The sequence below is a fragment of the Mesocricetus auratus genome, unplaced genomic scaffold, assembly GCF_017639785.1.
Source record: "Mesocricetus auratus isolate SY011 unplaced genomic scaffold, BCM_Maur_2.0 Super-Scaffold_100004, whole genome shotgun sequence".
NCBI classification, from domain to species: Eukaryota; Metazoa; Chordata; class Mammalia; order Rodentia; family Cricetidae; genus Mesocricetus; species Mesocricetus auratus.
Window position 1 is genome coordinate 71,983,157 of NW_024429189.1, and position 25,677 is coordinate 72,008,833.

Below are 25,677 nucleotides of genomic sequence, written 5' to 3' on the forward strand. Positions count from 1 at the left end.
GATTAAAGGCATTCATCACCACCACTGGACATTGGTTTTTGTTTTTGTCTTTCTGAGGCAGGCTCTCCAGTTATCCTAGAACTCACAATGTAGAACAAGCTGGTCTTAAACTCACAGAGATCTCTGCCTCTTAAGTGCTGGGATTAAAGGTGTGCACTACCTCACTGACTCCACCTTCTTTTTGAGACAGAGTCTCTCAGTGAACTCTCCTGATTCAGCTACAGTCACTAGCCACCAACCCCAGAGCTCCTTCTATGTCCTTCTACCCAGTGCTGGATTATAGGTATGCATCCAAATACTCTTTTTTGTTTTTTTCAAACATGGGTACTGAGGATTGAACTCAGATACTTATGTTTGTACAGCAAGCACTTTTCCAAGTGAAGTATCTGCTAAACCAACAAATAGTAATTTTTAGGGGGGGAACCCCTTGGCACCTCTTACCACGGGAAACATGATTGATAGCAAGTAAAAAACTAAGACCTGCAAATTTGGTGAATGTTCTTTACCAATTAAATCAGAAAACCAAATGATTATTTCAAGGCCACCAAAATGTCAAATTCTATGAAGTATTTTCAGCCAGAAAGAAATCCTAGTGAAGAGAAGATCCAGTATCATGATTTAAGATAAACTAATGATTGACGCTTCTGAGTTTGCTTATTCTAATTATTCTATGAACAAACTTTGTCTTGCTTTTTCTTTTCTTCACTGAGATAGGGTTTCTCTGTAGTTTTGGAGGCTGTCCTGGAACTCACTATGTAGACCAGGCTGGCCTTGACCTCACAGAGATCATCCACCTGCCTCTGCCTCCCGAGTGCTGGGATTAAAGGCATGCACCACCACTGCCCGGCACAGAAAGAGTCTTGATAGGGCCCAGGCTGGCCTTGAACACTCATCCCTCCCAACTCAGCCTCCTGAGTGTGAGGATTCTAGATATGTATCACATTGCCAGCTATAGCAAAGATTTTTGAACCAGTACAACATACATTGTAAAAAGGCACTTTCTTCTTAATTTCGAGGAAATGGAGTTGAAGTCTCTTACCAAGATGGTGGAGATCCAGTTCAGTTCTGAGCTGAAGGCAGAACTGTGGTGAGTTCTATTCAGTATGTATTGTTCCTTTATTCCTTGCAGTTTGTCATAAAAAGCTGAGCGGGCAAATCTTTTTTTTTTGTTTCAGGGAGAACAAATCATTCAAACCACACGGATGTCTCACAACAAGGTGGCAAGCTGGGCTTAGTGAGATGGGAGTGACATAGACTTTTTAAACACTCTGAATCCTTTTGCTGGTCCAGGGTATGGAGGCGGAGGTGAGACGCTGTGTTTTCTGGTCAGTGCTACAGCCTGTTCGTAGGAAGGTAGTCCTGCATCCTCTGAAGGTGGCGATGAAGGCAAGACAGTCTCCTCAGAGCTTCTGAAAATTATGGATGGTGTGTGTCTGGTCCTTCTTGTGTAGACAGCTGAAGAACTAAACAGAGAGATGATGCCATTTAGGTTTAAGAGAGATTAATTTCTGGGTTAAGATAATGGCATTAAAAATCCCAGAAGCCAGGCAGTGGTGGCACATGTCTTTAATTCCAGCACTAGGGAATCAGATACAGGTGGATCTCTGTGAGTTTGAGGCCAGCCTGGCCTACATAATGAGTTCCAGGGCAGCCAGGGCTGCACAGAGAAACTGTGTCTAGGAAAAGGAAGGAAGGGAGAAAGGAAGGAAGGAACAAGAAAGGAAGGAAGGAAGGAAGGAAGGAAGGAAGGAAGGAAGGAAGGAAGGAAGGAAGACTAGGAGCATTGAAGTCATATGTGGGTTAGAAACTGTACTCTGTCATCCTGTGATGAAAGTCAAACTCCCTGACTCCGTTTCCTCCTCTCTAAAATGGGGTAATAAAGCTACCTCAGCAGAGTGGTTGGTGTGGACTGAGTAAGCAGTTTGATGTAATACTCCTAGTAGAGTGATTCCATTTTCCTCCTGCTCTGGAAATCAAATCCAGGCTTTGTTGTGAGGTAGCTTGACGCCAAGCCAAGGAAATAGATGCTACAGAGGTTGTCTCTGCAGTGTTGTTGCCTGGATGACCCTTGCCCCTTCCCAAGCAGTAATTCTGTCATATAATCTAGACATGGCTTGCTTTCCACAGTTTGGTAACTCCTGAACCCCCTTTACAAAGCCTCCCTTATTCTGTCCTCACAGTATTTTTCATAGTTTTCTTCTCTGTTAAGTATACAGAATTCTCAGGCCCCCTTTTCTCTCTGCTGTTTTTCCCCTGAGACAGGGTCTCTTGTAGCTCAAGCTGGCCTCCAACTCACTAGTAGTTAAGGATGGCCTTGAACTTCTGCCTCTGCCTCTGCCTCCTCTGTATTGAGATTTAGGCATGTAGTGCTGGGGATTGAATCATTGACTTCATGAACGCTAGGCAAGGGATCTACCAACTGAGCCACACCCCCAGCTCACTTCTCTGTGCCTTGACTGGCATTGTTCCATTCGAGAGATGCTGTCTCTTTCTTTTCTCCAGCCTCTTGGCCAAGTACATAGTAAAGCCTAGTGTGTGTAAAGATCTGGGTTCTACCCTCAGCACTGAAACACAAAGTTTACCCCCGCTTCTCTCTTCTCCTGTCTTCACTTCATACTGGGATTGAGCCAGAGTCATGGGCATCCTTGTAGGCAAGTACTGTACCACTGAGCTACCATCTCCAGTCATTTTAAAATGTTGGGAAAAGGGTCTTTTCAGTTTGCTGAGCTGGCCTTGAACTCACTATTGTAACTGGTCTTGAATTAACAATCCCCCTGAGTTCTAGAATTGCAGATTTGTACCACTACACCTAAAACACCCTAACAATTTCACAAAACCTCATCAGCCAGTGAAAGCTAAAATGCCACATTGGTCTGACATTTTCAACCTATGGTTTTCCATTCTCTTCTTTGAATTTCAAACTAAATTAAAATTTTTAAAATTACATTTATATGTGTACATCTATGTGTATATACATATACATGCACACACACACACACATGCTGCAGTGTGCTTGTGAAAGTCTGAGAACAACTTTTTCAGTCAGTTCTATCATGTAGAACTCAAGGATTGAACTTGGGTCAGCAGGATTGGTGGAAAGTGCCTTTACCCACTGAGCCATCTTGCCAGTCCACAGACTACAATCTAAAAGTTAGTAAACTGAGCTGTTTAGATTGTGAAGTTGGCTGACTATAAAGTATCAATTCAGACAATCTTGACTAACTTCTAATCCATGCATATAGTATTTTTACCACTAATGGACAGTTAACATATGTCTAGGGAGTTGGCTTGAAAAATCTGATGATCTGAGTTTGGACTCCCGGAACCTTTGTAAAAGTCAGACACAGTAGCACAGGCATATTGTAATCCCAGCATGTTCATTGTCATTTAAGGGGTCTGTTGGACATTTGTCTTTCCTTTCCAGAGAAATGGCAGCTCAAGTCCTTTATCTTTTTATAGGCTGTCTTTTGTTTTGTCCTTCCTTCACTTACCTTTTTTTCTAAAAAAACAAAAACAAAACTTTTGTTTTATGTCAATAGCCAGTGCTCCTAAGTGAGGAGCCATTTCTTCAGGTTCTCTCAGTCTATCTTTGAAATAGCCATGCGGTGGCGTATACGCTATGAATCCCAGCACTCAGGAGGCAGAGACAGGGACGTTTATGTGAGTTCCAGGCCAGCCTGGTCTACAAAGGGAGTGCCAGGACAGGCTCTAAGGCTACACAGAGAAACCCTGTCTCAAAAACCAAAACAAACAAAAAAAAGATCTCGAGAAAAAATCTTTGAAATAAAATATTATTTTATTCTGCCAAATCTAATTTTCCTTTTCCCTCTCCATCTTCAAATATGTTCCTTCAGCCAGAAGTCAAGACTCGGCTCACATTCTCCCTTTATGTCCTGCAGCTTTCTACCGGCCATCAAGTCTCTCAGTGTCTTTTCCCTCAGACAAGTGCAGACTCCTGGCCTCCTAGGAGGCCCACGCTGGCATCCCAATGGTACTCCTCTACCCTGTAGGTTCTTCCTGCTTGACTGTGTGTTATTTGAGCAATACAACTGCTTTTGCCACCACTGTGTTCCCAGGATGGAACAGAGTACTGCCTTCTCAAAAACCTTTTCCAGGAAAGAAACCTTCTATTTCTCTTTCCATGGGGATTCACCTGTCCTCATCTTCCCTAAACTGAAATTATCCAGCCCTTTCACATGTTTACATTTGGACTTTCTCTCTCTCTCTTTTCCTCCCTCCCTCCCTCTCTCCCTCTCTCCCTCCCTCCCTCCCTCCCTCCCTCCCTCCTTCCCTCCCTCTCTCCCTCCCTCCCTCTCACCAAATGGTAATAATTTTATGTCTTCTTTGAACACCTCTCTTTCACTTTCAAAAAAACAAAACAAACCAGAATACACTGAATAGCAGGTGTAGTAGCAGCAACGCATATCTAGACTCAAGTAGTGCAGAAGTTAGTTATACAGGGACCGGGGCAGATTCATTGGCTAATATTTTGTAATCTACTGAGTGTTTTAAAAACTTCCTTAGGATATGTCTGGATTTAAATTTCATGTGGACATACGAATGCTGGGTAAATCTACCATCAGGTATAAGCTCTGAACAGGTCTTGTGCTTGTTTTGTGGTGGTCGGAGTTGAATGCAGGGCTTGACAGGTGCCAGGCAAGCCCTCTACCACTGAACTGCAGCTTCCAGCCCCTGGGGACTATTTGTTTATTTATTTACTCATTCACTTATTTATTTATTCATCCATGCATTTATTCATTTAGATGCCGGGAATTGAACCCAGGGCCTCACATGTATTATATAGGTCCTCTACCATACACTCGGGTTGGAAGTCATTTTTAAAAAGCGTAAACACTACATGGGCAGACAGTAGCACTCTTTCTCAAACCTGTGGAACAACTGAGTTCAAAAAGGAATAAACACAATTATAGCTAAAACTGATTTACTATATGCCAAGCATTATTTTAAGTACTTAATGATCTGGGCTGACATATTGCACAATGTCAAATGATATCATTCACATGTCTGTTCCCCTGGAACTATGATGCATGATGGCTTTGATTATTATAGGGGTACACATGCAAGTAACATGTCCAAGGACAAATGCCTAGTCAGTTGTGTCCTTGGGATCTGAACACTGCATTTCAGTTCCCATGATCTCACATATCATTTCTTGCTTGGACATGGAATCATATCTTACAGTAATATGCCAGAAAATAAATCAAGTGGTGAATGCAAGTTTACAAGATGCTCAGTGTTTTGAAAATTCTGTACCAGGTTAACCAGTCAGGTTAATACTGTGTGATTCCACTTGTGTGAGGTCAGAGTAGTAAATTCACAGAGGTAGAAGCTGCTATTAGTGAGCTTGGGCTGGTGGGCTGGGGACTTGAACAGAAGATGGGGGAGTGGCTGGGTTCACAGGCATGGAGCAGGAGATGATTGTAAAGGCATGTGAATGAGATGAATTCTGAACTTGAACAACTTACTTACAAATAACAAAGAAGGTAGATTTTATTTCATGCAAACTATTAGTCTGGAAATGCATTTAAATTGTATTATTAAATATCAAAATTAAGTTGCAAATGAGAACATATAATGTGCATACCAAATCCACAATAGTAGTTTCTTTCTTTTTCTTTTCTTGTGTGTGTGTATGTGTGTGCACGTTTGTGTATATGTACATGCAAATGTGCATGCATGTGCAGAGGACAACTTTGGGTATTATTTCTCAGGAGACATTTTGGGGTGTGTTTGTTTGTTTGTTTGTTGGAGACAGGGTCTCTATGTAGCCCTAGCTGTCCTGGAACTCTGAATATAGATCAGGCTGGTCTTCAACTCACAGAGATTCATCTTGTTTTTTTTTGTTTTGTTTTGTTTTAAGACAGATCTCTCAATGAGACCAGAGCTCACCAATTAGAGCAGGCTGGTTATCCAGAGAGCTCTAAGCATCCACTCGTCTGTCTACCCAGTACTGGGACTACAAACACATGCCAACATGTACTACCTTTTTACATGTGTGCTGGGGTCCAATTCAGACTCTCATGCTTGCATCCAGGCATGCTACTGACTGGGCTATCTCTCCAGCCTGGTAGTTATTTCTTTCATCATTTTGTCTTTTCTTTTCTTTGTTTTTGAGGCCAGGTTTCTCTGTGTAACAATCCTGGCTCTGTCCTGGAACTCACTTTGTAGACCCCGCTGGCCTGGAACACACAGAGATCCATCTGCCTCTGTTTTCCAAGCCCTGGGATTAAAGGTGTGCACCCCAGGATTTTTGTTTATTTGCTTATTTTAAATTTTACTTCGTTAACTGTTTAAAAGTTTATTTATGTGTGTGTGTGCACATGTGTGCACATGTGTGCAGGTGGAGTCCTGTCCTGTTCTCCCCCCACCCCAGCAAGAGTTTCAGGTGGCTGTGAGCTGTCTGATGTGGGTGCTGGGGATCAAAGTCAGGTCCTCTGGAAGAGCATCATACACTCTTAATAGCTGAACCATCTCTCAGGACCCTAAACAATTGCTTATGTGGGCACAAAATAGGTTAAAAAATTTGAAGACCTGAATCTTCACTATCAATACCTTCTGAGACACTCATATAACAGAATAATAACTTCATGTGATTCTCTCAGATGAACTAATGTGATTTGCTTTAAGCCTTCAAGAGGGGATGCTTTGCTGGCCTTGAACTGGCTATATTGTTGAGGATGCTCTTGCATCTCTGGTCCCCGGTCTCTTCCTCCCAAGTGCGAGGGTGGCAGACACAGTCCACCCCTGGTTTATGAGGTGCTACAAATCAAACTCAGGGGTTTTGCATGCTAAGTAAGAATTTGACTAGTCCTCAAGAAAAAACACTCTACTAAATGTTGTGGAGAAATGTATTCTTTATATTTACTATTTCACGTAAAGGATTTTTATTTTTTAAATAAACCTTTAAAATGATAATTTCAACAAACTAACAGCCAAAGTTATTAAACTGACAAAAAGAAAGAGATATTATGAAACTTTTAAGGGAATCAGATTTTTTTTCTCATTCATTTCAAAGGAGAGATGGCTCAACCATTAAGAGCCTACGTTGCTCTTCCAGAGAACTGAGTTTGGTTTGCAGCACCCACTTTTAAAGTGTGAGCAGGAATATGCAAGCATCAATACTAGCAGCCTGCTTAGCACCTTGTGTTCCTTTTTAAAATGTCTCCACACCAAATTGTTATGAACAGCAGCTGTGCCCGTTAGTTGTTGTCAACTTGACACAAGATAAAGTTATCTGAGAAGAGGGGTCCTCAACTGAGAAAATGTCCCTGTCAGACTGGTCAATAGACAAGATTATGGGGTATTTTCTTGATTAATGATTGATGTGGGAGGGCCCAGCCCACTGTAGGTGGTAGTAGTCCTGGGCAGGTGGCCCTGGATGCTTTAAGATAGCAGGCTGAGCCAGGCAGTGGTGGTGCATGCCTTTAATCCCTGCACTTGGAAGTATAGTAGTTTGAATGTAATTAGCCCCCTTAATCTCACAGGGAGCAGCACTATCAGGAAGTGTGGCTTTGTAGAGTGGGTATGGTCTTGTTAGAGGAAGTGTGTCACTGTGGGGTGGGCTTTGAGGTTTTCTTTTTTGTTGTTGTTGTTGTTTTCTTTTTTCTTTTTTCTTTTTTTTTTTGGTTTTTCAAGACAGGGTTTCTCTGTATTGTTTTGGAGCCTGTCCTGGAACTCACTCGGTAGACCAGGCTGGTCTCGAACTCACAGTGATCCGCCTGTCTCTGCCTCCCCAGTGCTGGGATTAAAGGCATGCACCACCAATGCCCGGCTGTTGTTGTTGTTTTCAAGACAGGGTTTCTCTGTATTGTTTTGGAGACTGTCTTGAAACTCGCTCAGTAGACCAGGCTGGCCTCGAACTCACAGAGATCTGCCTGCCTCTGCCTTCTGAGTGCTGGGATTAAAAGCATGCACCACCAACGACCAGCTGGCTTTGAGATTTTCTATGCTCAGGATACCATCCGGTGTCTCTGTCAACTTCCCGTTGCCTGAAAGCCAACTTATAGCTGGCATCATGTCTGCCTGCACTCTGCCATGCTCCCTGCTATGGTGATAATGGACTGAATCTCTCAAACTGTAATTGAGTCACTCCAATTAAATGTTTTTTTTTGCTTGTTTGTTTTGTTTTTAGGAATAATTACTGTGGTTGTGGTGTCTCTTCACAGCAAAAAAAAAAAAAAAAAAAAAAAACCCTAACTAAGACAGGAGGAAGAAGCAGATGGATCTCTGTGAGTTTGAGGCCAACCTGGTCTACAGAGCAAGTTCCAGTACATCTAGGCTGTTACACAGAAAAATCCTGTCTTGAAAGAAATAAAAACAAAAACAAAACAAAAAAATCAAAATAAAGAAAGAGAGCAGGTTGAGCAAGCCAGGGAGAACAAACCAGTAAGCAGAGTTCCTCAATGGCCTCTGCTTCAGTTTTTGTCTCCAGGTTCCTGCCTTGGCTTCCCCTCAGGAGACTGTGTCCCAGGATTTGTAAGTCAAACAAACCCTTCCCTCTCAGGCTGCTGTTTATCACAGCAGTAGAAACCCTAACCAAGACAGTTTTGCAAATACTTATGGTCCTTATGGATTCTTATCAATCTCTGTTAATGTGCTATTTGTCTTTACTTGGTAATATTTTTATTTTATTAATTTTAAGGTACCAATAATAGGTTAAAGTCAGACACCACCCCCAAGCCTTAGAACAAAGCATCATATGTCCCAGACTGGCTTTCTAGTTGTTATGTAGCCAAGGATGATCTTGAACTTCTGATTCTCCTGCCTCCACCTCCCCAGTGCTGGGATTTGTAGGCACGTGCCGCCACACCAGGCTTATGCGGTACTGGGGATTGAACCTAGGGGCTGCGTGCACACTAGGCCATCACTCTATCAACTGAGTTACACCCCCAGTCCCTGAGTGCCACACAGATCTGTTACGTTTATGACCCAGTAAACTATTGGGCTTTCTGTTTTTGAAAATAATGGGGCGGTGGTGTACACATTCTGGGCAGGTGCTCCACTACTGAGCTGTATCTCCAGTCTTTGGGGTTTTGAGGCTATTCTCTGTATGTAACCCAGAGTGGTATAGAGCTTGACTCCTGGTTCCCTACCTCCTGAGTGCTAGGACTATAGCTCTGAGCAGCTACACCTACATCTTGTATTCTTTTGAAGGATCTTAGAAATAACATCTTTAACTCTTTTGTCATGGCAAACAGATGCCTCCACATATATACACTAAGTAAATAAATACATTTAAAAGTTTTTAGAAATAGCGTCATTAGGCTGTTAATGTGGATGTTAAAACACTAAATATCTGTCAGCCTAGAGTGTGGGAAGACATAATTAAATGTAGTGTAGGGCCTTAACAGGCCCTGGAGTAGAGAGAGGACACTAACAGAGAAACTGGCAAAATCTAAATTTAGAGGTTAGTTGATGATGGTGTTACAATTGTGTGTGTGTGTGTGTGTGTGTGTGTGTGTGTGTGTGTGTGTGTGTGTGTGTGTGCGCGCGGACAACATCAGTGTTTTTCTCAATTACTCTCCACCTTGCTTTTTGAGACAGGGGCTCTCACTGAACAGGAATTTGTTGATTAAGCTTGGCTGGCTGGCCTGCAAGCCCTCAGGAGCCTCTCTCCCCATCTCCCTGAAGCTGGATTACAGGCTCATGCTGCTACACCATGCTTTTCTAGTTGTTGGTGATTTGAACTCAGGGCTTATGCTTGTGTAGAAAGGACTTTATTGGCTGAGCGTATCTCTGGTCCTATTTTCTTAGTTTTGACAGATCCACTATGGTAACATAATTGGCAATAATGGGAGAAACTGAGCAAAGGGTGCACGAAAATTTTCTGTACTGTCTTTGTAATCTTCTTGGCTATCTAGGGTTATTCTAAAGTAAAAACCCCCAAACAAATAGCTATCAGTTTGACCTACTTAAAAATAACAATATAGAATAAAGAAGTTAATATTTTGACTTACCCCAGATATTGCGGCCTATTACACTTGGTGATACACAGATAATAACCAAACAAGCCAAAAATAACCAAGAATACTCCAGCAGCAATTAATCCAGTCAGAAGGCCCATAACATCAAATTCCTCTTTGTTAACATCTTAAAAAAATTAAAACAAGTTAATAGTACGGCTGAAAGCATTATCTACCGTTTCAATAAATTTAACACATTATTAGAAGAATCTCACAATTGATTATTTATTTCAAGACAGAGGCTTTCCCCTGTAGAAGCTACTACTTCTACTACTCTCCTCCCAGTGTTTTTCTTTTTCTATTCTTTTTTTGGTGTTGCAGATTGGACCCAGACCTTTGTACACGCTAAGCATGTATTCTACCACTGAGATGTATCTTCTGTCATTCTCTTCTTCCTGCTCCCGGGGGTGTGGTGGGGGTGGGGGGCTGCGGTCTCCCGTTCACTATGTAGCTGAGGAGGGTGACCAATGAGGTTACAGGTGTACACCACCAGACTCATTTTGTGGCTCAAAGCTGAGGCTTCACGCAAGCACTCTACCAGCAGAGCTACATCCTCACAGTGGGTTTGTGCCTGCATGAGTGCCTCTGTGTGTGTGTGTGTGTGTGTGTGTGTCCCTTGCTGGAGATCAAGCCTGGGAGCATGAGCTTGCTAGGTAAACACTCTATAACTTATGTTGCAGCTTCAGCCCTACCTTCAGCCTTATCCAGCAATCTCATTTACATATCATAGGTATTCTGTTCACTTATAATGGTAACAAAAGAAAAAGGTTTGCTAGTTTATAAGTTGAAACTAACAGAGTTCTACTTTTGTGCAAGTTTTAACTTAGCCCAGCTGCTTAAACAACCTTTAAGCCCATTATCTCATTTCCCTAATATCTCACCAAACTTGATTTTCAGTATGCAAACAGATGAAGGTAGCCTCCTGTCTCTCACAGCCCGGCGTATAATTGAGAAACCGTCCTTGGAATGCATGTTGAGCAATAGCCAGACTCAAACATGAAAACTAAAATGTGTTACCACGGAGAGAGGTGAGGACATGTGTCATGTCGGCAGTTCTTCACCTTACCCGAGCGTGTGGTTGGTCCTTTAGTCGAATAATCCCGCCAAAATGTAATCTAAGAAAAAAGATGACAGTTTCAAATTTCTGTAATTTAGAATCATTTCATTTGTTCCCAATGACCTAGATGGGAGGTGGTAAGCTCTTGGCATGTGACACAGGCAAGACACCAGTTCATTCAAGCTGACAGCAATGGCTCATTCTGCTGTCTCTGCTGTCTGGTCAGTTGGCAAAGGGATTGCTGCTAGTCCCAGCTCTCCATTACCATGCTCTGCTAGGCTGGCCGTCTGTGAACGCAGTCTGATTTTCTGCGCTGGGGTGTGGGGCTCTGTTTGCTAGGAGAGGTGAGTTTACTGACTTGCAAACTTATCTCTGAAGCAGTTCAAGTTCTATGTGTTTTGAAAGAATAGCAGATTTTTAAGGAGCCATGATTAAATTAGAGTAATTTTTATTTTTTATTTTTTGGTTTTTCGAAACAGGGTTTCACTCTGTAGACCAGGCTGGCCTCAAATTCAGAGATCTACCAGCCTCTGCCTCCTGAGAACCGGGATTAAAGTGTGTGCCACCACTACCCAGCTTAAAATAATTTTTTAATTTTGAAAAACAATTAAATACCAACAGGTACAACTACAAAGTATAGTTTTTGTTTTCCCACTTCCTACATGTAGTAAATATTTGCAGGACATGAGTAGCTGGGAAGGATTATGGAAGAATGAATAACTAGGTTTCCTCACTGCAAATTTGGAGGATCCCTGGGAGCCTCTTGTTCAGCAAAGAGTAAAGAAGGATGCTTGAGAAGGGAGAACAGGTGCTGGCGTGCTTTACATATGGAGGAAGAGAAGCACTTAGCATTCCTCCAGAAGATTCCATATTACAGCAGGCAGTGTTACCTGTCTGTTTTACTGTATTATGTAGATTAACAGGCAGGACTTAATTATATTTTAACGGAGATTTAAAAAAAAACATTGGGGGTTAGAGAAATGGCTCATTGGATTAAGAGCACTTGTTGCTTTTGCAAGAGGACCCAGGTTCAATTCCCAGCACTCACATTGTGGCTTACAATCATTCATACATAACTCCAGTTTTGGGGGTCTTGAAAGCCTTCATCTGACTTCCTTGGGCACCAGCAAGCATGCCATGTACAGACATACACAGAAAAAACACTTATATGCATCAAAAAGTCAGAAATTAATTTTTTGTGTTTTTTGTTTTTGTTTTTTAGAGACAGGGTTTCTCTGTAGCTTTGGAGCCTGTCCTGGAATTCGCTGTGTAGACCAAGCTGGCCTTGAACTCACAGAGATCTGCCTGCTTCTGCCTCTCATGTCTGGGATTAAAGGTATGAGCCAGCACTGCCCTGGGAATTAATTTTTTTTCTTTTTGTTTTTACGAGACAGGGTTTCTCTGTATTGTTTCGGAGGCTATCGGTCCAGCCCGGCCTCGAACTCAAAGAGATCCGCCTGCCTCTGCCTCCCGAGTGCTGGGATTAAAGGCGTGCGCCACCACCGCCCGGCCTGGGAATTAATTTTTTAAAAAGTCTTTTTTCCCCTTAGGCCAGGTATGATGGCTCATGCTTTTAATCTCAGCATTCAGGAGACAGAGGCAGGAGGATCTCCACTTACCTAGACTCCCAATTCAACAACAACAACAATCCTCTCTTAAACTACATAGACAAATCAATAACATCCTAAGCACCAGTTTACATCCTCAATGATAGAGGCTGGTGAATGACTCGGTGGTTGAGAGAGCTTGATATGCAATCGTGAGGACCAGAGTTCAGACCGCAGCACTCGGATGACAAGCATCACATATATACACATATATAAATAAAATAACTCTTAAAAAAACCAAACACATAACATCCTCAGTGCCTGGAACATAGGAGACTGTCAATAAGTAGCTGAACTATAGACATAGGCAATCAAAAAAGTGTAAGATAACTAAGAGGAAAAATTGTGCTTAGTTTTAAATGATTGACACTCAAGTCAAAGTACTGAGTCCAATGATATCTTAGTTGCTAGGAATGGAACCCAAGGGCTTGGTTTTCTAGTATTGTGGTCTCTGAGCCATCTTCAAATGACATCTTGAACTGAAATCCACTCTGCCCTGAGACTATTTCTGAATATAATAAACATTGACCACGTGGCCAGGCATGGGTGGCACATACCTTTAATTCCAGCTCTTGAGAGGCGGAGGCAGGAGAATCTTTGTGAGTTTGAGCCTAGTCTGGTCTACATAGAAAGTTCTAGGATACCCAGGGCTACACAAAAAAACCATGTCTCAAATAAATAATCAAAATTTAAAAAAGATTAAACACAAAGGCATCACATAGCCCATGATTTGCTAATTATTATTATTATAACTATAATAATTAGTATTTGGATTTTTGGTTTCTTGAGGCAGGGTTTCTCTGCGGCTTTGGAGGCTGCCCTGGTACTAGCTCTTGCAGACCAGGCTGGTCTTGAACTCACAGAGATCCGTCTGCCTCTGCCTCCCAAGTGCTAGGATTAAAGGCATGCACCACCACCGCCTGGTGATTTGCTAATTATTATAAATGGCAGTTAAATAAAAACAAAGCCAACTTCAAAGCATTTTAAGAAGTGGAAAGAGGTAATAGGCATACAGTTTTGATTTTGTTTAAAGCACACAGATCTATAATGTATTTATCTCCACTTTCTCAAAATAAAATGAAATAACATCACCAGTCAAATTACCGCTTTTTCATCATCTCTGAAAATCTCTCTGGCTTCTTCATAATTACAAAACTCCTCATAGCATTCTCTCTCCAGGTCCCCGGGAGTGAAGAGTTCCAAATCAAACCTATTGTACAGGAGGCGGCGGCGGTGTATAAAGATGTTTGCTGCTTCTTTTGATGCAAAGACTAGTAAAGATATACAAAAAGATTTCAAACATAATAAGGGTATGGCAGAAACTTCCTGTTTTAACTGGAAAAAAAAATCATTCTCTTGATATGAATAAACTATACCAGCCTCTCTCTCCTGGGTGACTTTCAGATTGCCCCCCCTCCCCAAATAGCATCAGTAAAATGGCTTCTGGGAAATGTTGTCAATTCCAGACAATACTTGAGTTGCTTATGCTCCAAATTATTTTTTATGCCCCAAATCATTAACATAAGATGTGCTTATGTCCCAAATTATTTTATGCTCCAAATTATTAACATAAATAAAAATTATTAAAGTTTCAGTTATTCGGGTCAAAGAGTGACTCAGCAGTTAAGAGCACTGACCAGAGGACCCAGGTTCAAATCCCAGCACCCACATGGCAGCTCACAATTGTCTGTAATTCCAAAATCTGACACCCTCACACAAACATACATGCAGGCAAAACATTAATTCACATTAAGAATAAAAGTAAAAAAACTTTTAAAAAAGTTTCAGTTATCCTTCCTGGTGATTGTTTTTTCCTGAAAATAACAGATGAGACTACTCTTTCCAAAGGTTGTTTCTATGAATTTTCCTTGTTTCTTTTTTTTTTTTTTTTTTTTTTTTTTTTGCTTTTTACTGCTAGAATCCAACATAGGGCCTTAATAATAAGTTAGTATGCTGTTTTGGTGTGTGTGTGTGTGTGTGTGTGTGTGTGTGTGTGTGTGTGTGTGCGCTCATGTGTTGGTGCACCTACTCATTTGGAGGCCAGAAGAGGATGTTAGGTGCCCTGTTCTATCACTCTCCGTCCTACTCCTTTGAGGCAGGGTCTCTCCTAACTTTGGGTATGGTGACTGGCCAGTATACTCCCAGAATCTGCCTGTCTCTGCTTCCCAGGGCTGGGGTTACAGGTGCCTGTGTGGCCATTCTTGGCTTTTGCATGGTTGATGTGGATCAAAGCTGAAGTTGTCAGGCTGGCACAGCAGGAGCTCTTAGTCACTAAGCCACCTCCCCAGCCTCAAGTCAACACTTTTATGTGGAAGATTTTACATAAGCTCATGCTAAAAGATAGAATTCTAAACTTCTGTTTATAAAATTATAGGCTAATTAGAAGATTAACTTAGAACCACTTAGTCCATGCCAAAGAAATAGCTCCTTTCACCCATTCATCCCACCCTCCAGATATGTATCCACAATACTTTGTGGACTTTCTTGCACATTTGCTGGGAAATCAATGGGAAACATAATAAGATAAAGCATGTGAGAGAATGAAGAAGGAAAAGCTTGACTAAAAGTTTAGCCTGGGCAACACAGCAAAATAGGGGGAAAAAGCCGACGGGGGAATATGATTTGCTGGCCATTCGTTATTCTGGTCATGAGAATACTCATACTTTCCCAAGATCTTTTTCTATACATTAACATTCTAACTAGGTTAGAATCTTCTACATCTGTCTTGGTCAATGTACGAGTTCCTGGCCATATATGGTTACTAAGCACTAAAAAAGTGGCTAGTCAGCCGGGCGTTGATGGTGCATGCCTTTAATCCCAGCACTTGGGAGGCAGATGCAGGCGGATCTCTGTGAGTTCGAGGCCAGCCTGGTCTACAGAGCCAGTTCCAGGACAGCCTCCAAAACAATACAGAGAAACCCTGTCTAGAAAAACCAAAGGGGGAAAAAAAACCAAAAAAAAAAAAAAAAAACCAAAAAACAAAGAAAACAACAGCTAGTCTAACTGATACATAAAACACTCACAGAATTTTAGACTTCATATTGAAAAAACTGTGAAAGAACATAGGCAAGTTAGATATTGTGTATACCTTGAAAAGGCCTTATAGATATTAGATGACATAGAAATTATTAAAATCAATTTCACATATTTCTTTTTGCTCATTATTTTACTTTCACTTTAATTAGTTATTTGAGGCAGGGTATCCCTGTGTGGTTCTGGTTTGCCTGGAACTCATTATGTAGGTCAGGCTGGTCTTGAACTTACGGAGATAAGCCAGAGTGCTAGGATCAAAGGCACTTACTACCACAACTGGCTTATTTTTGCTGTTTAATGTATGCCTACTAGGAAAAAGTTAAATTATTTATGTGATTCACATAATAGTTCTTTTATTATCATTATTCCTGAGAGTCAATATCTTACTCTTTTTTCCTGGCAGTGCTGGTGACTGAAGCCAGGGTGTTGTTGCCCAGGCTGGGCTAGTCCTCATCATGGAACCACGGCCTCAGTCCTAGTGTCAGTTTCTATAGCAACACACAGGCTAGTGGAACCGAGGGGAAATGACAATGGAACAGCTGATGACAGCTGTTTCAGCTCAAAAGGCAGACAGAGAGGCCAGGATGCTTGAACACTTCTGTTCAAAGAGAACTTCCGGGAGCTCCATCCCCTGTCTTTAGCACCCCTTCAGTGGCTTGTCAGTGGTCTTGTTCCTTTAAACTTGATGCTAAACAATAGTCACAGAAAGTCTTTTAAAGAAATGTTTTAGCTAGGAGTGATAGTGCATGACTTTCATCTCAGCACTCAGGAGGCAGAGAAAGGCAGATCTCTGTGAGTTAGAGGCCAGCCTGGGCTACATAGTGAGTTTCTGAACAGCCTGGGAAATGTAGAGAGCCTTGTCTCAAAAAAAGAAAGTTTTAAATCTTTGTATGTATATGCATGTTTGTGCACAAATACGTGTGCATGTAGGCATGCTCATGGCACACTTGTGGATATCAGAGGATGGTGTGTAGGAGTTGGTCCTCTCCTTCCACCAAGGATTCAACTCAGCTTGTCAGGGTTAGCGAAAGCAAGTGCCTTTACCTATTTAGCCGTCTTGCCAAAGAAAGAGCCTAAAAATCAAACAACTTTTCAGGAGACAGACAGGAGGATCTGTGCGTTTGAGGCCAGTATGGTCTATATAGCAAGTTCTAGACTATCTAGCGCACACAGAAAGACCCTGTCTCAAAACACAAGCAAGCAAACAAAAAACAACAACAAAAACAACCCTTTTTCTGGGTATAGTGGTGAAACCTTTAATCCCAGCACTCAGAAGGCATAGGCAAGTGAATCTCTGTGAGTTTGAGGCCAGCCTAGTTTATCTGGAAGTTCCAGGCCAACCAAGACTATATAATGAGAGTATGTCTGAAAAAAAAAAAAAACAACTTTCTTCCTACTTTGCTTTCTCAAAAATCTTGTAGTAGCATTCTCAAAGAGTTAATAAAAGATGTTACATTAAAAATAAAATAAAGAGCTGGGGAGATGACTCAGAGGTTAAGAGCACTGATTGCTCTTCCAGAGGTTCTGAGTTCAGTTCCCATGGTGGCTAACAACCATCTATAATGAGATCTGGTGCCTTCTTCTGGTAAGCAGGCAGAACACTGTATATATACATAACAACAACAACAACAATAATAATAATTATTATTTTATGCTGGGCATTGGTGGCTCACACCTTTAATCCCAGCACTGGGGAGGCAGAGGCAGGCAGATCTCTGTGAGTTCGAGACCAGCCTGGTCTTCAAAGAGAGTTCCAGAACAGTCTCCAAAACCTACAGAGAAACCCTGTCTTGAAAAATCAAAATAAACAAACAAATAAATAAATAAAATAAAGCTGGGTGGTGGTGGTGGTGCATGCCTTTATCCCAGCATTTGTGAGGGGGCAGATCTCTGTGAGTTTGAGTACAGCCTGGGTTACAGAGTTCCAGGACAGCCAGAGGTATATAGTGAAATCCTGTCTTGGGAAAAAAAATATAACAAACAACAACATCAAAACACAACCAAACCACCTAATGACAACCCTGCGTCCCACAGAACAGAAGTTAAATCCCTTATGATGAGCTGGTGGCCCCTCCTGTGTGGTCCCCACCTCTCTGGGCTGGGCTCCTTCCACTCTCCCCCCTGTTTTCTACTGCAGCTGGGCTTCCCCATGCTGTCTTCTTGCTGCTTTTCCAAGGCGGAACTCGCGTTTTAGTCTGCTCCTTCACCTTCTTTGGGATTCAGAACAATCTTACTCTGACCTCCACCTATCTAATCAGCGTATTTTGTCATGCTCTGCTTTTCCTGACACTTCATCCAACCTTCTTAACATGCTTCACTTACTCATCTGCTACCATAATGTTCTCTTTTTAACTTTTTCAGTTAATTAATTTATGTATATGTATGTATGCCTAGGAAAGTATATATGCCTAGGTGTACCATATATATGCATGTATCTACAGAGGCCAGAGGGGGTCAAAACTGGAATTACAAACAGTTGCCACATGCCATGTGAGTGCTAGAAACCCAAACCAGTTCCTTTGCAAGAGCAACAAAGTGCTCTTAGCCACTGAGCCATCTCCCCAGCCTCCATGTTCTCTTCATTAGTGGGAAGAACCCACAAAAGGAGAGATACTAGTTGCTCATACGTAAGAAAGGCCTAAAATCTATGATGTGAACAGACGTTACCTTTTTTTTTTAAATAATGTTTATCTGTATTTTATGTACATTGGTGTTTTGCCTATATGCATGTCTGTATGAGGGCATTGGATCCCCTGGAACAGGAGTTACAGACAGTTGTAAACTGCCATGTGGGTGCTGGGAATTGAACACAGGTCCTCTGGAAGAGTAGCCATTGCTCTTAACTGTCTCTTTAGCCAGTAAAGCTGAGTTATCTCTCCAGCTCCATGGTATCTTTCTTAACTGTGGGAAAGCACTCTTGGACCTATGTTCTTTTATTTATTTATTTGTGTGTGTGTGTGTGTGTGTGTGTGTGTGTGTGTGTGTGTGTGTAAGAGAGAGAGAGGAGAGAGGAGGGAGAAAGAGCAGAATAAATAATATGTGTATGAGTGTAAATGCACACAGGCCAGAAAGGTATCTGGTGTCCTTTCTATCACTCTTAACCTATTCCTTGAAGCAGGGTTTTGTCCTGAACTCTGGGGATTTGTATTTTTTCTGCTAGGCCTAAAGCCAGCAGGCTTCAGCTGTCCTCCTGTCTGTCCAACTCCGATCTGGGGTTACAGGCATGTGTATGGTTACTGGCTTGTTATGTGGGTGTTAGAATCCGAGTTCAGGTCCTCATGATTGTACAGTAAGCACTCTTACCCATCTCTCCAGCCCTTACCTTGGACTTCAGTTCTACAGGTAGAAGTAATTCATAGGAAAAAGTTGGTGTAACTCAATTTGCAAAGGCCTAAAGAGGAAACCAGTGGGGAAACAGCTTATAGCCTGCCAGCTTAGCCTCATAAGTATTGCTACTTCTCAGATAAGCTCAAATCTTTACATTTTACTGGCTAAAGAGACAGAGAACCCGGTATGAGGCTCATAACTCAATCTCGGCACTGGGAAGGCTGAGGTAGGTATCGATTACCATGCACGTGGGATAGCCTGGATTATAGAGTGAGATCATATCTTACTTTGAAAAACAAAGCTAAGTGAAAAGAGCCATTGACAACTTTCTCATGGACAATCATTCCATCACCCAACTCATAAATACCCATCCCCTTTACCCTAAGATCCAATAAAGCTACTCTTTGTTTTGAATAAGGTGTTTCTATGCATCCCAAACTGGCATAGAACTTGCTATGTATCCCAGGCTGGCTTTGAATCCACAAAGATTCTCTTAAGTGCTGGGATTATAGGCATGTGCCTCTATACCAGGCTATTAAAACTACTTTTGTCAGGCAGTGGTGGCGCACGCCTTTAATCCCAGCACTCGGGAGGCAGAGGCAGGTGGATCTCTGTGAGTTCGAGGCCAGGCTGGACCAACAGCCTCCAAAACAATACAGAGAAACCCTGCCTCGTAAAACAAACAAAAAAAAACCCAAAAAACAAAACAACAACAACAACAACAACAACAAAAAACTACTTTTAGTTAGAAAACAAAAGAAAAAGAGCTATAAATCTTTTTACTTTCCCTGAAATGGTATTTATGATAATGTCATCAATACAACCTATTATTATTCATGACATTGTAACTGAACTTCACATGTGCCTTCTTGGATCTGCAGTTTGCCTCCTCAGAAAGGGGGGCTAACCTTCCATTTAACCTTGATGGCCAGTTTAGATTTTTCTGTTTTCCTCATGATCTCAGAAGAAACACCTTCAAACTTGCCTCTGTTTGGAATGTAGCAAATTTCCCTGGGGTGCCCAGGACTCCCAGTTAGTGTATGTGTGTGTGTGTGTGTGTGTGTGTGTGTGTGTGTGTGTGTGTGTGTGTGCGCGTGCGCGCACGCAGTCTGTGTTGGTTTTTTTTTTGTCCTGTATTCTAAGAGGCTGTCTGTCTATGCAGTCCATTGTTAGAAATCTACTACTCAAATATTTCATACTTATCTTCTGTTTCCCTATATTTTCTAAATAAGACCCTTCTACTTTGACGGTGTTCTAAGATTTTTTTTTAACAGAACTCTGCTGGGGGCTCCTTATCCTACCCTCAGTTTTAGTAGTACTTCCAAATTCACAATCTCACTTTTTATAGTTTTGATTACCCCCAGGTCAACCAATGTCTAAAAATATGGACTAGAAAAATTGCACACTATTCAGCATAACATGATAAAGCCTCCTATCCCTTTCATTTAGTTCTGTCTGGAATATGAATCATCCCTTTGTTCACAGTATCCATAGTATATGTACGACCTGCCCATTGGTCATTTAGTAGCCATTTTGAACAGACCATGCCTGGTAGTATGCCCTGTTTATCCACAGGGTTCAGTACTGTCTAAGGTTTCAGGTATCTGCTGGGGGTTTTAGAATGTGCCTTTAACATTTTCACTTATTTTGTCTCATTTGCAAATAGGAAACCGTCTGTGTTTCATATAGCTCTTCCAGCACGAGCAACTGCTGCTTACTCTTTTCCATTTTCATGGTCCTCTGTTCCTACCTCTGTTACTGTGCTTAGGGAGAACATCTGTTTACCCCACCTAGCCCAGCAGAACAAATGTTCCTCTAAGACAAGAATGATAGTCCTTTCTACAACTCCAGCAGTCAGCAGAGGGCCTGACACAGTGTGTGCTTGTATATGGCCCCCACAAATGTCTGTAGGTTTCTCTACACTTGGGTCTGTCTTTTAAATTACTTTATGATGTTTGTAACAGTAACACCAGTCAATGCCTGTCAAGTAGATGAATGCACTCACCATCATCCCAGAGAGCAGTATCTATCCTACTGAGCATGGCCATCACCGCAGGTGGAGGCATGAGAGGCACAAAGATTCCTTTCTTTCTAAAAACCTCTCTCTATTTCAGATTTGTCTATCCAATTGCCTAGAATTTTGCCATCAGAATTTGATTTATTTAGGCTAAAGTATTACCCTTTCCTAACACACACACACACACACACACACACACACACACACACACACACACACACACACACGGTCAGGGTCCACACTTCATTAACCATTAATAAGTCAGGAGTATTAGTAACAGATCCTATTCAAGTGAAAATGAACTGAGAACTGTGTTGTTGGAATATCAGTTAAAGATGTGTTACATTCTTTTATGCTGTGGAATATTTGTTTAATGATGCAAAGATTTGTTACAGTCTTTTATGTTGCATTGCTTAATTCTTTTTGAAACTGTGTTACTTTGCCTGCCTAAAACATCTGATTGGTCTAATAAAGAGCGGAATGGTTAAGAGCTGGGCAGAGAGGGATAGGCAGGGCTGTCAGGCAGAGAGATTAAATAGAAAGAAAAAAGAGGGGAAGAAAAGAAAAAAATAGGAGAGGAGGATGCCAGGGGCCAGCCACCCAGCTACACAGAAAACCACAGAGTAAGAAGTAAAGAAAGGTATATAGAAAGGTAAAAAGTCCAGAGGCAAAAGGTAGATGGAATAATTTAAGTTAAAAAAAAAAAAGCTGGTTAGAAACAAGCTAAGTTAAGGCCAGGCATTCATAAGTCGTGAGAGTTGTGTGGTGGGCCCCTCAAAGAGTAAAAAACGAACAAACAAAAAACCCCAAAACAAACAAACAAATAAACAAACAAACAAAAACCAACAACAGAAATGGATGTGGTAGAAAGGAATAAGGCTCAGGAATGTGTGAGTAAATTCAAAGTGCTGGTGACTAAGTAGAGAGAGGATGCTGAGAGCCTAGGGCGCTTTCTTCCCCTCCTGGTCTTGATTGGTTAGACTTTTAAAATAGAAGCAGGAACCAATCCATTTGTGACCTGTAACCCAAAATTCTGGGCTGGCAAGCAACACACTTATCTCTCAACCATCTGCCTTTATATAGACAACATAACGTTTGAGAAAAAAAAAAAAAAAAAGACCAGAAGGATCATTCTGTCTCCCAATCCCACCTTCTACAGAGGAAGTCGGTCAAGACTAAGGGGTAGCCTTCTTTGCTCAGGGTCTCACAAGTCCAGATAGGGTGTCACTCAGTCTATATGGGGACTCCCAGCAGTGCACAAACAAGTTCTGACAAGGTCTGGCCTCCCTGTCAGTCTTTGCAAAAAGCAGCCTGCTCTTTAAAACTAACACACAGCTTCATCTAGGAAAAGGCAACTCACTGATTTTCAGACTTCGAAATAGTCTTTCAATTCAGTTAACCACAAACCAGGTGTTAAACATTTGTTTACCAAGGCACAGTCGGCGATAAGTTTGTACATACTGTAGTTAAAGAACATAAAAGCCCACAACCCTAAACAAGAAAGCCACAAATTAAAGCAAACGATACGTTGTTGCTCTGTGGTTCACGAGGGCGTGTAATTTCCCCCTACCACACCTCGGCTTGAGATCTATATAGCAGACCACTCCTGGTTTCCAGAACTGTCTTCTCCCAATCGCCAGCCATGCTTAACTTACCTTCTTCTCGAGCATGTTCGGAATCCTTTAGCCTTTTTACACAATGAGGAACCGCGAGGGTAAGTCTGGTCAGCAGGCTGAGTACGATCAGAAGTGGAAACATAGTCCGGCAACTTTCATACAAACTAAGACAAAAGTAACAAAGACACATTTAAAAGGGGGAAGGGGAAGCCCCCGTCTCAACCCGTTGGGTTTGAGTAGGAACTGAGTCAAGGACCTGTTGTACCAAACACCGCCGTGCTAGTGCGCCCCACGCGCGGTTTTTAATCTGTAAGACCCAAGGTGCTCTGGGCAGGTGAAACTCCGGGAGAGTCGGGGAACAAAAGCCGCTCCCCGGAATCTGCGGAGGAGAAGTCGGACACTGGCCAAGGCAGACGCGACTCTGGCAGGCAAAGACCGGCAGTTAGATGCCGGAATGCCACCGCCTAGGCTTTCCCCTCCCGGAGACTCCCCACTTCGCCACCCCGCGCCGCACCTGCGTCCCCAGAAACATGTTCCACCAGCCCTTGGGCGGGAGCCGAGTTGTCTTCTAGTCTCCAAGGCGGCCTGGCCCTGCGTCGCTGACGCTGTGTGGATCCAGGCGACAGTCGGAGCCTGGCCCTTTGCCGTGCCCGGGTGACACCAGCGCGCAGAGGAGGCGTCTAGGATCCGCGTAGGGGCGCTCGGGGAACGTGCGCGGCGCTGCGCGGAGCCCAGCCTGTGTCTCCGGGCCGCCGTCACCTCAGCGGGACAGAGAGGAGAGGCGGATCTTTGGCGGTCACCTGGCGGAACTCCTCCTCCTCTCCTCCTGGACTTGGTCCTCCACCCTTCGCAACCGCGATGCACTCAACTGGAGGAGGCCAAGCAGAGCGTCCTGGGCACAACGAATGTTTTCCCAATTTAGATGCGAAACTCGGGGTCCCGAGGTTACCTTCGGTCAGCTGTTCTCACAGCAGGGTCCAGGGGCCAGAACACAATATCATCCGAGAAAAACACACTTTGTTCGTGACCAAAAATGAATTAATTACATTAGTTCTTAGGTGGGGTTCATTAGCTCTGGGATATCTACAAAATCCTTTCAAGAGATCTCCAATGTCAAAATTGTTTCCATGATAACAAGGCATGGTTTCACCTCTTTCACTTTCATTCTCCTGTCTCTGTCTCTGCCTCTCTGTCTGTCTGTCTCTGTCTCTGTCTCTGTCTCTGTCTCTGTCTCTCTCTGTCTCTCTCTCTCTCTCACTCACTCTTTCTCTCTCTCTCTCATTTACAGTGGAAATTTCCAGGAGCTATTTGACATGTAATGATGTCATCACTCTGCTAAGGAATAAAACTCCAGTGGATGATTTGCTTGTGATTTTTAGTATCTTCCATTATACTAGGTTAGTGTCAGTATGCAAATTTAAACAGAATTTAATAAATTGTGCCTAGTCTCAGTACATTTCTGCTTGTATTAGGTATTTTTGGTCATAGTTACTGGGACATTTAATAACTTCATTCTTCTTGGACAAGCAATCTTAGACCTTGAACTTTTTGCTGATTTTTTTTCAGAAACAGAACAAAAGCACACTTCATTGTCGTAGGTAAAATTTTGGAAATGTCTCTTTGTTGACAAATATCATTACAAATAATTCAAGAGGTCCTGAGCTCACAGTTTGAGAATGAAGATAGGGGACGATATATCTCCACATCCTTCATGTCCAAATAACAAGCTCTGTCACTCTTGGGAACAATGTTTTACGTTCTGCTCTTTGGTCAAAGTGGCCTGGAACTTGGTAAAGGTGAATGGGACAAAATGAAATACCATTTTTGACTCCTTTTGACTTTTTAATTAATTCACCTTTCACCGAATTCTTTTTTCCTCCCCAAAGGCTACTATCGATTTTATTCTGACTAACGAAGTCAACTATTTCCTCCTAAACAGTGTCCATGCCCACCTCACTTCCCTTCTCATTTCCGGCTTGTGTTTTTACCCCTCTGGGTAACAGAGTCTTCTTTCCCCCTTACTTAAGCAACTGAGATGGGACGGTGGAGAAGTTAGAAATACCTTATTGTTGAACACAAGAACCAGAAATGCTTTTCTGGGAATAGCCATTCTTCTGCTTGCTTACTAGTCTTGTCACCTACCACTGGAAGCCCTGACAGTAGAGGGATAAACACCACTTTCTTTTGGGAGAGCTGGATCTTACTGAGATCTGTATCTAAGAATGCAGACCTGTCAAGTTCTTCCAGGGCAAGAGCAAATTTCTTTGCTTCCTTCACCATATTTGGAAAAGGACCCTCCTCATTTTTATATTCAGTACATTTAGATAGGTGGCAGCAACTTATTGTCAGGTTTGAGTGTTTCACAGCAGTATGTATGTATGCATGTATGTATGTATGTATGTGGAGTTGAGATAGGGTTTTCTCCATGTGTCCCTGGCTGTCCTGGAACTCACTCTGTAGACCAGGCTGGCCTGGAACCCAGAGATCCACCTGCCTCTGCCTCTGAGTGCTGAGACTAAAGGCATGAGCCTCTGCCACCCGGCTAATCTCAATTTTAAGGAATATTTTATTAATTCTTTGAGAATTTCAAACAATGTAATTTGATTATATTCACCTCTCCTTCCCCAACTCATCCCATATTCACCCTCACCTCTCTACTCGCCCAAATTTGATCCCCACCCCCAGATCTAATCCAGCTCATGTTGTCCAACTACTTTTTTTTTTTTTTGGTTTTTACGAGACAGGGTTTCTCTGTATTGTTTCAGAGGCTGTCGGTCCAGCCTGGCCTCGAACTCACAGAGACCCGCCTGCCTCTGCCTCCCGAGTGCTGGGATTTCAACTACTCTTAAGAGTAGGGTTTTCCCTGCCCTATCAGGAGTCACACATCCATTGTTAAAAAAAAATGACAAACGTCGGGGCTGGAGAGATGGCTCAGAGGTTAAGAGCACTGACTGCTCTTCCAGAGGTCCTGAGTTCAATTCCCAGCAACCACATGGTGGCTCACAACCATCTACATTTCAATCTGGTGCCCTCTTCT

General features: G+C 42.4%; 1 protein-coding gene across 2 annotated transcripts; it reads right to left on the reverse strand.

Moving 5' to 3' along the window:
- Positions 1–802: 802 nt before the first annotated feature.
- Positions 803–23,822, reverse strand: Prrg4 (proline rich and Gla domain 4). 2 transcript variants are annotated; one of them, XM_040745947.1, is made up of 6 exons: positions 23,590–23,822; positions 22,680–22,804; positions 13,752–13,918; positions 11,050–11,098; positions 9,978–10,110; positions 803–1,463 (listed from the first exon to the last, which is right to left on the reverse strand). In XM_040745947.1, exons 2-6 carry the CDS (start codon positions 22,780–22,782, stop codon positions 1,232–1,234), a joined length of 684 nt encoding a protein of 227 aa, XP_040601881.1. In that variant the 5' UTR covers positions 22,783–22,804; positions 23,590–23,822; the 3' UTR covers positions 803–1,231. The 2 variants fall into 2 exon arrangements, with proteins under 2 accessions (XP_040601881.1, XP_005064886.1); XM_005064829.4 differs by lacking the exon at positions 23,590–23,822 and adding an exon at positions 23,155–23,583 and having other exon boundaries at positions 805–1,463.
- Positions 23,823–25,677: the final 1,855 nt, after the last annotated feature.

Bases quoted from the DNA above. Each gene is read 5' to 3' on its own strand.
- Prrg4 (XM_040745947.1), bottom strand. From the start codon at position 22,782: ATGTTTCCACTTCTGATCGTACTCAGCCTGCTGACCAGACTTACCCTC. The intron at 13,919-22,679 runs GTAAGTTAAGCA...TATCTTTACTAG, and splicing joins CGAACATGCTCGAGAAGAAG to TCTTTGCATCAAAAGAAGCA. The intron at 10,111-11,049 runs GTAAGGTGAAGA...AATTTTTTTAAG, and splicing joins AGGACCAACCACACGCTCGG to ATGTTAACAAAGAGGAATTT.